The sequence below is a fragment of the Rhinoderma darwinii genome, chromosome 3, assembly GCF_050947455.1.
Source record: "Rhinoderma darwinii isolate aRhiDar2 chromosome 3, aRhiDar2.hap1, whole genome shotgun sequence".
Taxonomy (NCBI): Eukaryota; Metazoa; Chordata; class Amphibia; order Anura; family Rhinodermatidae; genus Rhinoderma; species Rhinoderma darwinii.
In genome coordinates this window covers 15,993,469-16,006,369 of record NC_134689.1, presented here as the reverse complement: position 1 = coordinate 16,006,369, position 12,901 = coordinate 15,993,469, and the positions used below count along the sequence as shown (strand labels likewise).

At 40.7% G+C, this 12,901-nt stretch overlaps 1 protein-coding gene across 4 annotated transcripts in view; it reads left to right on the top strand.

Moving 5' to 3' along the window:
- The first annotated feature begins 490 nt into the window (after positions 1-490).
- The window catches only part of NTF3 (neurotrophin 3), a 56,511-nt gene continuing 44,100 nt past the window's right edge, over positions 491-12,901 (top strand). The window contains exon 1 of one of the 4 annotated variants that reach the window (XM_075859833.1): positions 491-1,134. Coding sequence is in view for 1 of the 4 variants with exons in the window: in XM_075859831.1 (XP_075715946.1) it covers positions 2,182-2,202 (21 nt within the window). In the remaining 3 variants the exon portion in view is untranslated. Of the gene's footprint in view, positions 1,283-2,059; positions 2,237-12,901 lie in introns of those variants that run through there. The other 3 variants (XM_075859832.1, XM_075859831.1, XM_075859834.1) reach the window with 3 other exon arrangements.

Sequence of the window (12,901 nt, the reverse complement as noted above, 5' to 3'; positions counted from 1 at the left end):
CCTTTCAACTGATATAATAAAATCCAGAATCGGTTTCAAAGAGCTGGTATGATCAAGATTAAATAGACTTCTACTGTGATCAAAGATAGATGATGTTTAAAGAACTGAAAACATGTTTGGTGCTGAGATGTTTCGAATTTCAGCCCTTCTGAGTAATGTTTTTTATTGTTTTTTTTAGACTTTTCTTCTGTGTACACATTTTTGGCAAGTTTTAGCTGTCAGATATCAAATTACAAGGCGTGTTGTTTTCATGCAAATGTGTACAGTACATACACACATACGTTATCCCCTCACTCACGAACACATTTATGCTTATGACCCCCCCCCCCCACACCCAACCCAACCCTCCCACCACCCTTAACAATCCTTATGCAATAGAAAAGTCAGTTTTGGTTGACGTCTCTCTCTGTCTCTCGGGTACTCTGTAATAACTGTGAGCCTTCTGCACTGATTATCATGGTCAGATTTTCATAAGACTTGGTGGGATGAAAGAAGTTCCTAGATCTTACTTATCTACATTCGAGAGTTAACCCTTGTGGTGGCCACTAAGACTGGATGACTCTTTGTTCGACAGCAATGCTCTGAAGCCTTCTCTGTCTCTAAAAACTGCATTGGATGGCCTAATCTGTCACTCAACAATCCAGGGGGTGGTGTATTCCTATGGGAAAACATAGTCTGAGATTTGCCAGCCAACTCTTTTACAGCAGTTCGTTTGACTTGGCTTGTTTGAAACTCCCTGATCGGTTGTTGGGACTGATGTTGGAGAGTCAATCTAAGAGTGCTGGGAAACCTTTGCACACTTTGCAATTTTTTCTTTTAACTTTTGTGGACTCAGAAAAATGCTCAGACCATTGACATTACTACGAGCTACCGAGAAGCAGTTTTTTACACAATTTTCCGCCCAGGAGTGTGTGGCTGATACCTCTTTCGTGCCTGATTGCGAGCTTCCAACTGTGACCATTACAACAGCCGGGGATGTTCAGACCAGGGCAATTTGTATAGAGCAGATTTTTTTCAAGCTGTTTTGTCTATTTCATCTGATTGGAAAAACTCTTCGGATTCAAAGTGAAATTTACCCTACTGAGAATCCTAGACCCAGAAGAGGGTGTAGGATTTCCTGCAAAGAGGGCACAGGTAGGGTCAAAATGCCAAAAGATATTTGAAGATGCAAAAGGGGAAACTGGAGATGGATATACTCAGGAACAAAAGGAGTTTTGGGAAAGTGGAATAGAAGCAACTACACCTAATTTCAATGTAACCCAATGCTTTCAGTCTCTAAAAGGTATTTGAAGGTCCACTTAACAATTGCAAGAATATACATGTCATCTTAACTGTTCAACTGATAGTTTAATGTATATTTTGACACGTACACACAATTATTTTAGGTAAATAAGATAAGATTTAAAGACGTGCAGCTAATCTGTACAAAGATCTGAATAGGTAAAGGTCAATAAATTTAGAATCGCCACATAGTAAAGAGTCGGTCATCATCACTTAGGTCTTATTTGCAGATTGATGGGAGTATGTTTTTATAGAAATAATATTTTTGGAATTTTTTGACAACCATGCATGACTGTGTACTGTCTTTTCACTATAACAGGATCTTCTTGATATTTTAGGACTATTTATTTATTTTTATTTTTATATTATTATAAAACGTCATAGATATTATACAGTCACTAGGAAGGTTAATAAATAATTAAAATCCAAATATATAATAGTTCAAAAATAATCTGCACGTGTTTTCTCAACAACTACAAATTTGTCTCAAAATATTATTCAAAAAGGAATTGTTTAAAAAAAATAAATAATGCAAACTGTTCATTCTTTAAACTCATTCATAGTTTAATCATTTTAAAATAAAATCACAAACCTAAGCACTTTTTTCATGGTCAAAATCAAGTAGCGGCTCCTGAGATTCTGCTCAGTGTTGCTTAGACACTTGGCAGGGAAAGGGTTACTCTTCAGAGCACCGAGCCATCTGGCTGGGCTGGTTTGGTATAATCGAGCAGATTATGTTCACAAGACTCAGAGTTTAAGGCTCCTCACCCATAGAGCAACTCAGAAAAATCTTTTGTACAAGGCTTTCAAAAAAACTACTTTTTTGTTACTCTGAATGAATATACTTCCAGCAAACTACAGCTTCATGTCGATGTTTCTTAATAGATTAACACGGATGCCATGGTCAATCCAACCGCCACGGTAAGAAAAATTACCTGTGATCTGCAAAAGCAAGGTAGGCAGCTGAGATTAGGAAAGGGGGGGGGGGGGGGGGGGTAGATCTAAGATTGTAATAAAATGTTATATTTTTTAATTCTAATTTAAAGAGAAATCTTAATATTTATTTTTTTCTTACAATGATAGAATAGATCCTTTTGTAACAGGTATTTTTTTTAATGTATTCATTTAAGGTTTTCTTTTCGAAAGATTTGCACATGTACGTTATAGAATTGATGACCTATTTAAATAGGGAGATAGGAAAAAAAATTGGAAAAAAAATAGGAAAAAATAAATAAATTGCGAGAATAATAAAAAAAAAATCCTACTTCACAGAAGGAATGTAGAACTAGCTGTAACAGACCTCATTCACCCCAGAGGCAAATTTTAGACCTTGCAAAAGCAGTCAAAATCTCTCTTCTCTTACTGCTTTCCTGCTCAGGTAATGCACTTAAGCTGCCAGCTTAGTTAAACATTTGCCACCATTGTTGGTGTGGTTTTTCATGTTTTTTTATTTTTTTTTATTTTGTATAATACAACGTTTCTTCCACATGTGCTGGATACTGTAAGTGTTCTTGTAGAGCGTGGTGATAGGGTTATTTACTATTCTAGCAATCTCTCGGGTATACTAATTCTGAACATACCATTTCCACATGCTTAAAAAGTTACTTAATAGAGTGCGGTATCCAAAAATAACGTCCTATTCCTTAGGGCAAGTCAAGCAGTTTTATGACTGTATTTATTTTAGTTGTGTAGAAAAAAAAAATCTTCAAAAATAATATATTAAGCTAAAAAATCTTTATGTGTTCAGGTGCACTTAGAAAAATTCAACAGTTGGGTCTAAAACGTCACTTAAGGTTGTGATTTATACGGTTACGCTCTCATGGGTGTATTGTTATGGTGTCGTTTTTGTATTGCTCAAGAGTCTGGTCTCTGTTAGGTCCTCCTGGTAAAAATGTGTTTACTATTGAGTGGTTGTATAATGAATGTCATCAGTGCTTATGGATAGATGGAATACTCTAAACTGCAATGTTTTACAGAAAAAAAATCGAAAGTGTGAGAATTTTTTGTGATGGCAAAGTCATCCCAACATGCATGGGCATAATAGATGATTATGACTAAACGCTACAGGGAAGTTGGTGGTGTTATAACGATGAATGATCTCAGCTAATTACTTTGCTGGCTTGAAAAAACCATTAAAGTGTAGTCTTATGTATGTTTTTGAAATTTTTAAGTCAGAAGTTCAGATTTTCTTGGAATCCTACACTTCTTTTTTTTTCTCACCAGTAATTATTTTAAAGCAATGAATTAGGATGGTATTTGAATTTCATTTGGTAATTCTCCACTAATAGGATTGTGCCGGATATCTCTGAATAACCATTGCCAGTTTGCTGTGAGTACATCTTGTCACGTGTTGAGTTATTTATGGACAAGTGAAATAGGAATTCAAATTTATGGATAGTTTCAAATTTGATTTACATTTTTGGGTATTGTGTACTTTAAAATCTTTATATTTTATGATTTTTTTAAAAAAACAAACAAACAGGTATAGCCACAAAGGTAGAGCACACAAATAAAGTTGGCCTGAGTTCAACTAAACATTATAAAATTAAGACGAAAACTTGATGAAAAGAAGAACAAGGGAGACTTTCAAGGATAATGCCACCCAATCCTTTGAGCTATATATTTTTGGCACCTGTTGCCCCTATAACAGATTGCGGCCAGGAATAATGTGTAGGGCCCAGAAATTAGGAAAGCCAACCTGGCATATAAATATTCCACCAAAAGCAGGATGATAAGTAAGTAGTCCTGAATGAGGTGATGTGTAGATGAATAAGCTGTCAAAATAAAAAAGAATGGGATATTTGCTGCACTCCATAAGTTAATTCTATCAGTATTGATGTATACACACACACACACACACACACACACACGCACAACACGACGGAATTCTGCTTACTTACAGGGGTTGTCCTCATTGGACAACCCCTTCTTGTTAGAAGGGTCCCCTGGTGATAAGCTGATCACATGGTGTCCCCCTGCTTGGATCCTTAGCGATCAGCAGTAAAGGGGTTGTCCTCTTTGGACAACCCGTTTTTGTTAGAAGGGTCCCCTGATCCCCATGGTGTCTTCCTACTGGGATCCTCAGCAATCAGCAGTAATATGTGCGGGTACCCAACAGCAGGTGTTTCATTTCCCTGCAGTGCCACTGCTGGAGAAATGAAGCATTACACAGTTCCCATTGAAATCATTGGGCTGTCAAAGTATTGCATGCTCTGTGAAGTCTCTCTCCACTGTGGCTAATAGATGAGGGTCCTGTTTGGGAGACCTCCATATCTCAGAAGTCCCTAACAGAGTATTGACTTCTTTAACTAGCATATCATCGATATAGTCCCACATTTAGAAACTGATAGCATGATTCATACTTTGATATCCATAGCAGTCGGCTTACAAAAGCTATATGGGTTCTTGTTATGTCTTTTGTTTGGATGTAGGCCTCCTTCCACTAGAACCAGTGTCGGAATTAATTAATTAATTAATTAATGGGGGGATTTTCCCTTGGTGGAAGTCAATTCTTGACAACAATGTGTAACTTCTAGAACCTTAGTTTAAGAAGTCCTCCAAAGTTCACCAAACATTTCCTTACTTACCCAAGTGGCCTTCTTAAGCAGTGTATTTGGGGTATTTCTTCATTTCCACATGATATATAAACTGGAGACCATGTAAATTAAAAGAAGCTATACCCAGCTCTATCCATATGTACAGAAATAATGTCAAAGGCCTAAAAAATGTTGGCCAATAGACAGGGTCATATGGCATCCTTGTCTTATTGGGTCATTCCATCGGTTAGGTATGCTCATAAACGAGGGTACCCCAATAATCCCATTTAGCTTTATGATACTGCTGTAGTGCTACTATAGATTTATTATGTGTGTTTATGGTTATTTATTACACTCTTCTTGTCTTTGACATAAAAGAGATATTTTTACTGTGTATACTTGGCATGTTGAGAATGTATATTTTATTCTTATGGTTACTTGAATGTAGTAATGGGGAAAACATCAATGTATTTAAGTTATGGGCAAAACTTTATCAATTATATTTAACCCAGTACCATTCAGTTCCCAACTGGCAGAATTCGCCCCAAGATCTAGATGCTCTAGATCCCCAAGGGATTGAATCAAATTGCTCTTTTGCATAAAACATCACAAACTTTCAGGTGCGGACAACTGACATACTCCCCTTCCCCCTTAGGCTTTTATTTTGATGTTTTGGCCATTGAGACATTTGTACTTTGTGGTTTATTTGACTATGTGACTTTGACAGTTCTTTCTTCCAAGCACCAATACATTAAGGGCTCATTCACACGAACATGAATCTCTTCCATGTGACGGTTGAAAAATAGGACATGTCCTATTTTATTGTGTGTCACGCATCCCTCCATAGACTGTAGTCTGTGGGGGATCCGTGACAACGCGACCCGCACAGGTCCACCTCGGACGTGGAAAACGGCTGTGTCTGGTACTCAACTGCATAAATTTGGATTGTCTCACCAGAGGATTCTCCAGTGGACCAGGCTATGACATAATAATGACCCCTTATACAATGAGGCTCTAAAGGTCCAGCAGAAGACAACCCCATTTGGAGCTGACTTTGTAGACAATCACTTGCTATCAGGTTGTATTTCTTTTGAGTTGATTCACATGTATCCCTATTACATAGGGCATGTGCAATGATAAAATTACAGTGTAACTAAACTTTTGAAAAACTTGTGACATGTCATAGTGACATGTCAGAAATTTTGATCGGTGGGGTTGCGAGCATTGAGACTCCCACCAATCGCCAAAATGAAGCGGCAGAAGTGTTCAGGTGAAAGCTGTGCCATTTTGTTCCAGATCGTCTTTCCTCCGAGCGGTGTACAGACTCAATTGAAAGCTTATGAGCCCGTACACCGCTTTATCGTGTCTCTGAGGAAAGCCAATCAGAAATGAAGTGGCACAGCTCTCACCCTAGCGCTTCTGCCACTTTGTTTTAATGATAGTTGAGATCTCAGTGCTCGGATCCCCACAGATCAAAACTTCTGACATGTCACTACGACCCTTTAAGATTAAAAATGTTTTTAAAAGTGGACATTTTCTGTATAGATGGAGGATGAGTCCATTTCATCTTGTCGGCACAAATATGCCCAGTCCAACACTGGTTGTAGGATCTGTTGGAGTGTCTTGTGGTTATTGCACATATATTACATATAAAATATGTCATCTGTATCTAGACGTCCACTTTTAATGGAAGTCCATGGATGGGGTTCGAATGTGTTAAGCTTTTTCGGACATGTTGGCTTCTACTGTCATGTCTTATGCAACGTTGAGTAATCCCCTTCAAACATGCAAAATGTTGTTTCTTGTTCTACACGACAGGTCAGTAAAGACCCGAGTGAGAATTCTTATAAAGAGATAATATTTTAACTACAACTAATCCCGGAAAGCCCATTGTACCCAGTTTTATCATATTTAATTTTACTTAGTAGTAATTTTTTTTTAGAGAGATTCTAATAAACAGGATCTTGTGTTACAATTTTGGGTTAAATTTTAGACATATAAAGTCATATTTACAGATGTGCACTTAGGAATTTAAATGAGCCAAAATGTATTTAAGACTCTATTGTCTACAAATAAATGCCTAGAAGGGATGGAAGCAAAACTGTGCCTGCATTTATGTTGCAAAAACTTGGAGTTAATCCAAAAGAAAGAATCTTGTTCTTTAGCTGTACCCAAGACTCCGATATTAAGTGCATATCTTAGCACTGTGCGTGGATGGAGAGTGCCTATTTAACAATCTTACGCAGTTGTTGTGTTGGTGATCATGGCTTGTTACCCTAGTAATATTACTTGTTGAACCATATACCCTTCAATTTACAATACCCACTGACACAGTCTTTTAAACCATTGTCTGTTTTATATCCTTCCGAATTAGTCATAACGTTTGCCTTCATCATTACGTTTCTTTCAGTAGGGCGTGGTAACCTAGAAGACGAATAGTAGAATGTAGGGTCACTTTAATGATAGAGCAAATTAGGCAGCTGCACCAGATCCCTCCCCAATACAGTTCAACACCTTGCCTGTGGCCCTTTAGTATTACAGGGTAACTAAACCTTCAACAAACTTCTGACATGTGACATGTCAGAAGTTTTGATCGTTGAGGGTCCGAGCACTGAGACCCCCACAATCCCTAAAACAATCCCTATGATATATAAGTTTGTTGAAAGTTTAGTTACCCTTTAAAGAACTAGTTGCGTTACACTTTTACATGTTGTGTGCGGCTCCTGTCTGCAGTAGGCCTCCTGTTTCTGGCTGCGACCAGCCTCTGCCAGTTATTGCCCTTTACCTGCAGTCAGGTAGGAGGCTATTCATTTGTTTATGAATATCTTTGTCCAACTAAACATGTGTGTATCTAATGAGCATGTATTTGTGTGTCCATGTATGTAGTGAGTGTGCATAGCTGTGTCTACACGGATGCAGTGAGCATGCCCGTAAATGTGCAGCCATGTATTTGATGAATATTCGTAGGTATGGGACCATGTATGTGGTGATTACACTCTGGTGGCCATCGGTGGTTGGCACACACTGTGAAATGGTGGGGCTATCATCAAATGTGCTGCTAGCTCTACATGACTTGCTGCCTGTATTAACATGCTACATTGCTTTTATTAAGCATTTCTGGTAGGGTAGTCCACATGCTTGCAGTTTTTATACAATTTTATATATGTCCTTATAGCTACCTGAGCACATGTTGAAGAATTGTGTGCTCCATTGCAGTTAACCACAATATTCTGCTGACAACCATGCCATACTTATGAGGTCCCAGGAACCTCAAGTTTAGGGCATTGCTTGCAAGTGGCTCATAGTATAGATCTGTAGGTCACTGGTGATCACATATAATGTTCGACGAACTTCTGACATGTCATAGTGATATGTTAGAAGTTTTGATTGGTGGGAGCCCAACCACTGAGACCCCCACCAATCGCTAGAACAAAGCAGCTGAAGTGCTCGTTTGAGCGTTCAGCCGCTTCGTTTCTGTTCAGCCTTTTCCGGAAATCAATGTATAAGAGTACGGGCTCAATAGAAAGTCTATGAGCCCATACACCGCTACATCGGCTTTCCGTAAAAAGTTGAACAGAATCTAAGCAGCTGAGCGCTTCTGCCGCTTTGTTTTAGCGATTGGTGAAGGTCTCAGTGCTCGGACCCCGACCAATCAAAACTTATGACATGTCAGAAGTTTGTCAAACGTTTAGTTAAACTTTAAGACTGACGTAGTTATTACTTCCCTTGCCAAAGGGGCGTGTCCTGACCCAGTCTCACTCTGACAGCACTGATTGGACATTGTCAGTCTGTGTAGGGCCACACCCCAAACTTGTCACATCCAGTTGTTAATTTATTCATACATTTTTAGGAGGAATAACAGAACCACACTGATCAGCTGATCGTTGGGTCTGTTTGCTTGAAAAAAGAGGCTTAAAGAGGCTCTGTCACCACATTATAAGTGGCCTATCTCCTACATAAGGAGATCGGTGATGTAATGTAGATAACAGCAGTGCTTTTTATTTAAAAATCTGTTTTTACCACTTTATTAGCAATTTTAGATTTATGCTAATGAGTTGCTTAATGCCCAAGTGGGCGTATTTTTTACTTTAGACCAAGTGGGCGTTGTACAGGGGAGTGTATGACGCTGACCAATCAGCCTCATGCACTCCTCTCCATTCATTTACTCAGCGCATAGGGATCCTGCTAGATCCTTATGTGCTGTCTTATACTATAACACATTAACAATACTGAAGTGTTTAGACAGTGAATAGACATTCCCCGGGATGTCTATTCACAATCTCTGCACTTCGTTACTGTTTCTGTGGTAGTTACAGCAGAGCACAGCGTAATCTCAATGTAACCTGTCATTTACAGCGAGATCTCGCGAAATCACGCTTCCTCTGCTGTAACTACCACAGACAGAGTAACGAAGTGCATGGATTGTGAATAGACATCCCGTGGAATGTCTATTCACTGTCTAAACACTTCAGTATTGTTAATGTGTTAGTATAAGACAGCACATAAGGATCTAGCAGGATCCCTATGCGCTGAGTAAATGAATGGAGAGGAGTGCATGACGCTGATTGGTCACTGATTGGTCAGCGTCATACACTCCCCTGTACAACGCCCACTTGGTCTAAAGTAAAAATACGCCCACTTGGGCATTAAGCAACTCATTAGCATAAATCTAAAATCGCTAATAAAGTGGTGAAAACAGATCGTTTTTTTAAAAATAAAAAGCACTGCTGTCACCTACATTATAGCGCTGATCTCCTTATGTAGGAGGCAGGGCACTTATAATGTGGTGACAGAGCCTCTTTAAGTCTAGATATTAATACCATGTGTTGATCACTGATGTCAAATCAAATAGATACCACCCATCATTTTTGTGACTGAACGCAGCTGACATCCTTACTTTTGAAATATTATACTATTGTAGTCTAGGGAACACATAAAAACTCCTTCTTGCATGTTAAAAAGTTAGAAAAGTTTAGACAACTCTTCATTATAGTTTACAATTCACAATTCACTTGAGTACAATTGAAATCAACTACAGTGAAATCCATCCGTAAACCTCAAGTGTTTGCCTGTCTGCGGTAACCCCTTACCAGCCCAATCCAAACTGCTTCGACCAAACTTGTCTAATATTAAACTCCTTAAAAGACACTGGAGTAGACTGGGAAGACAATGACCTGACCTATTAAGAAGCAAATATCTCAGAGTGTTTTTAAAGAGCCATTGTGAGGTTTTGGCATTACGTAACATACATCACAATATCACACGTCATAAAGCATTTCCACAGATAGGAGATTTTGCAGCAAAACTTAAAGATATAGCCAAGCAATTATACGTAATAATAACCGATGTATCTTCTATAATGGCTTCAAGGAGTTTGAGTGACCGAGAATGGACTGGTTTAATCATTCTTACCTGGCCTGACGTGGGTTGTGTAAACGAGCGCCGATCAACGAGACAGTTCATTGATCGGCGCTCGTTTGCCCCTTTCACCAGGAGGTATGTCTGGGGATAAGCAAATGATCGCTCGTCCCCATACATTTTTATCATGTCGGTAGCGCGTCTCTCTGTTTATACAGGGAGTTGTGCTGCCGACAACGATAATATTTAAAACGATACGACCAGCAGATGATCGAGCGTTTGCTCGGTCATCTGCTGATCGTTCCCCTGTTTACACAGGGCAATTATCGGCAACGAGCGTTCTATGAACACTTGTCTGCCCCATAATCGCCCAGCGTAAAACCCCCTTTAATCTCAGATGTGCAGTAAAGTCATAATTCTCAATTTCTTGTGGTGTAAATATCCTAGATTTTTATCTATATGGTAAAAAGCATGATTATTTGGTACCAGGGAGTAGCCCAGGCTATTGGGCTTCAGGAACTATGGTGGTCAATGTTGGATAACTTCCCTGACCATGGTGTCTGCTGAACTTTGTCTCATGTGAGTTTAAAGAGGATCTGTCGCCTCTCCTGACATGTCTATTTTAGTAAATAATTGTATTCCCCATTAAATAACTATTCTGGAACATCTTTCTTAGAACTCTACGTTGTGCCGTTCCTCTGTTATTCCTCGTAGAAATGTATGAATAAATTGACAACTGGGTGTTACCATTCCCCTTGTCAAAGGGGCGTGTCCCTCCTCAGGCTCATTCAGTCAGCACTTAGGCCTCATTCACACGGCAGGGTTTCCCGGCTGGGTGCCGGCCGTTCATAAATCGGCCGGCACCCGGCTGCATTAGGAATAATAGACCCCTAATGGGGCTATTCACACGACCGATTTTTTGACGGCCGGGAAAACCGGCCGTCAAAAAATAGGACATGCTCTATCTTCGCCCGGGTACCCGGCCGCCCGGCTCCCATAGAAGTCTATGGGGCCGGGTAATACACGGCCATCACCAGGATGTGTCCCGAGTGATGGCCGGGTTTTCGGAGCTTGCGCTCTATCTCCTCCTCCTCACAGCGCAGAGTGCATGTGAGGAGGAGGAGTTGATGCCATTCTGACGAATGGCATCGCTGTACACTGTGTGGCAGGGCTGGGGTGTACAGCAGGTGGAAGGGAGCGCTGTGCTGGCTCCCTTCCCCTGCTTGAAAAGCACCCTGGCCCGGCGACACCTTCGATGGCGCCGCTAGCAGCTGCAGCTGCAGCTGCTGCTGCTGCTGCGGCTGCTACTACTGCAGCGACGCCACTATAGCAGAGCAGGGAGGTATCTCCCCGCTCTGCTATGTGCTAGCCGCACTTTAGCTCCTTGAAGGAGCGGAATCCCCGTGTTTTCGGGGATTCCGATCCTGGACAGAGCGCTTGATATCTCTGTCCATATCTGGGCAGTGACATCAGGGGAAACTCCTGAAGCGGAATCCCCGAACACATGGGGATTCCCCTTCGGGAGTTGCCGCTGATGTCACTGTCCGGATCTGCCCGGCCCGGCACGGATGCAAAACTTAATGCAAACCGGCCGGGCAATATGGCCGATTTTACCGGCCGACATTTGGGCTCGGGAACGACCCGGTCGTGTGAATCCCGCCTTATTGGACAGTGTCAGTCTCTGTAGGCAAAAGTAGAGAGTTACCACAGCACTGAACCGTCAGGAGGGTGCACGCCTCTTCAGAACCTGGTCCAAGGTCCTCAATATCAGGCAGAAAAATGGACAAGGAGGCAGCACTTCCAAAATGTAGAAAAACCTTTATTCACCCATGCAACGTTTCAATCCCTCAGGATCTGTCTCAAGTAGGGACACCCCCCCCCCACATGGTAACACCCAGTTGTCAATTTATTCATACATTCCAAGGAGGAATAACGGAGGAACGGTACACTGTAGAGTTCTAAGAAAACATGTTCCAGGATTTTTATTATAATACACTTATTTACTACATCACAGATCTTCTTTAATGCCCATCCCTCACATTACTAAAGCAAGCAAGAGGGGCATGAAGACCCCATCACAAATGTCCATGCATTAAATGATTAGCAGTGTAGTCCCTGCAGTATGTGATACACTCACTAATATACATTCCGGTCCCCTGTCGTGCTGATTCTGAGATCTTCATAGATTTTTATAGCGCTGCCGGGGACCGGATCCTTCTTTGATGACGATACGACTCTTCATGTGACCGGCCTCGCTATACTCTATGCACAAGCAGTAGCAGTAGTACAGAGAGTACCTATAGTACAGCGGGATCGGTCACGTGACGAATAGTCGTATCGTCATTAAAGAAGGCTGTGCAACTAGACTTCCGGTCCCCCGGCAGCGCTATAAAAATCTATGAAAATCTCAGAATCAGCGCGACGGGGGACCGGAATGTATATTAGCGAGAGTATCACATACTGCAGGGACTACATTGCTAATAATTTTTGGCGACACATAACCCCTTTAAGGAGAGGAGGGTCGACTCTAGAGGGAAATCCCATTACTAAAGTTGTATGATGTTATAGGCCATACAACTTGTGCAGTGGAATTTTCCGATGAACTACTTTAATTACTTGTCGGTTGTAATCTTATTGGAGTTACTGGTCATTGTTGGTCATTGACGGTCTGCATAATGAGTGTGACTCATATCTGAGCTGAGAAGATTAGTGGATTATTGCGTAAT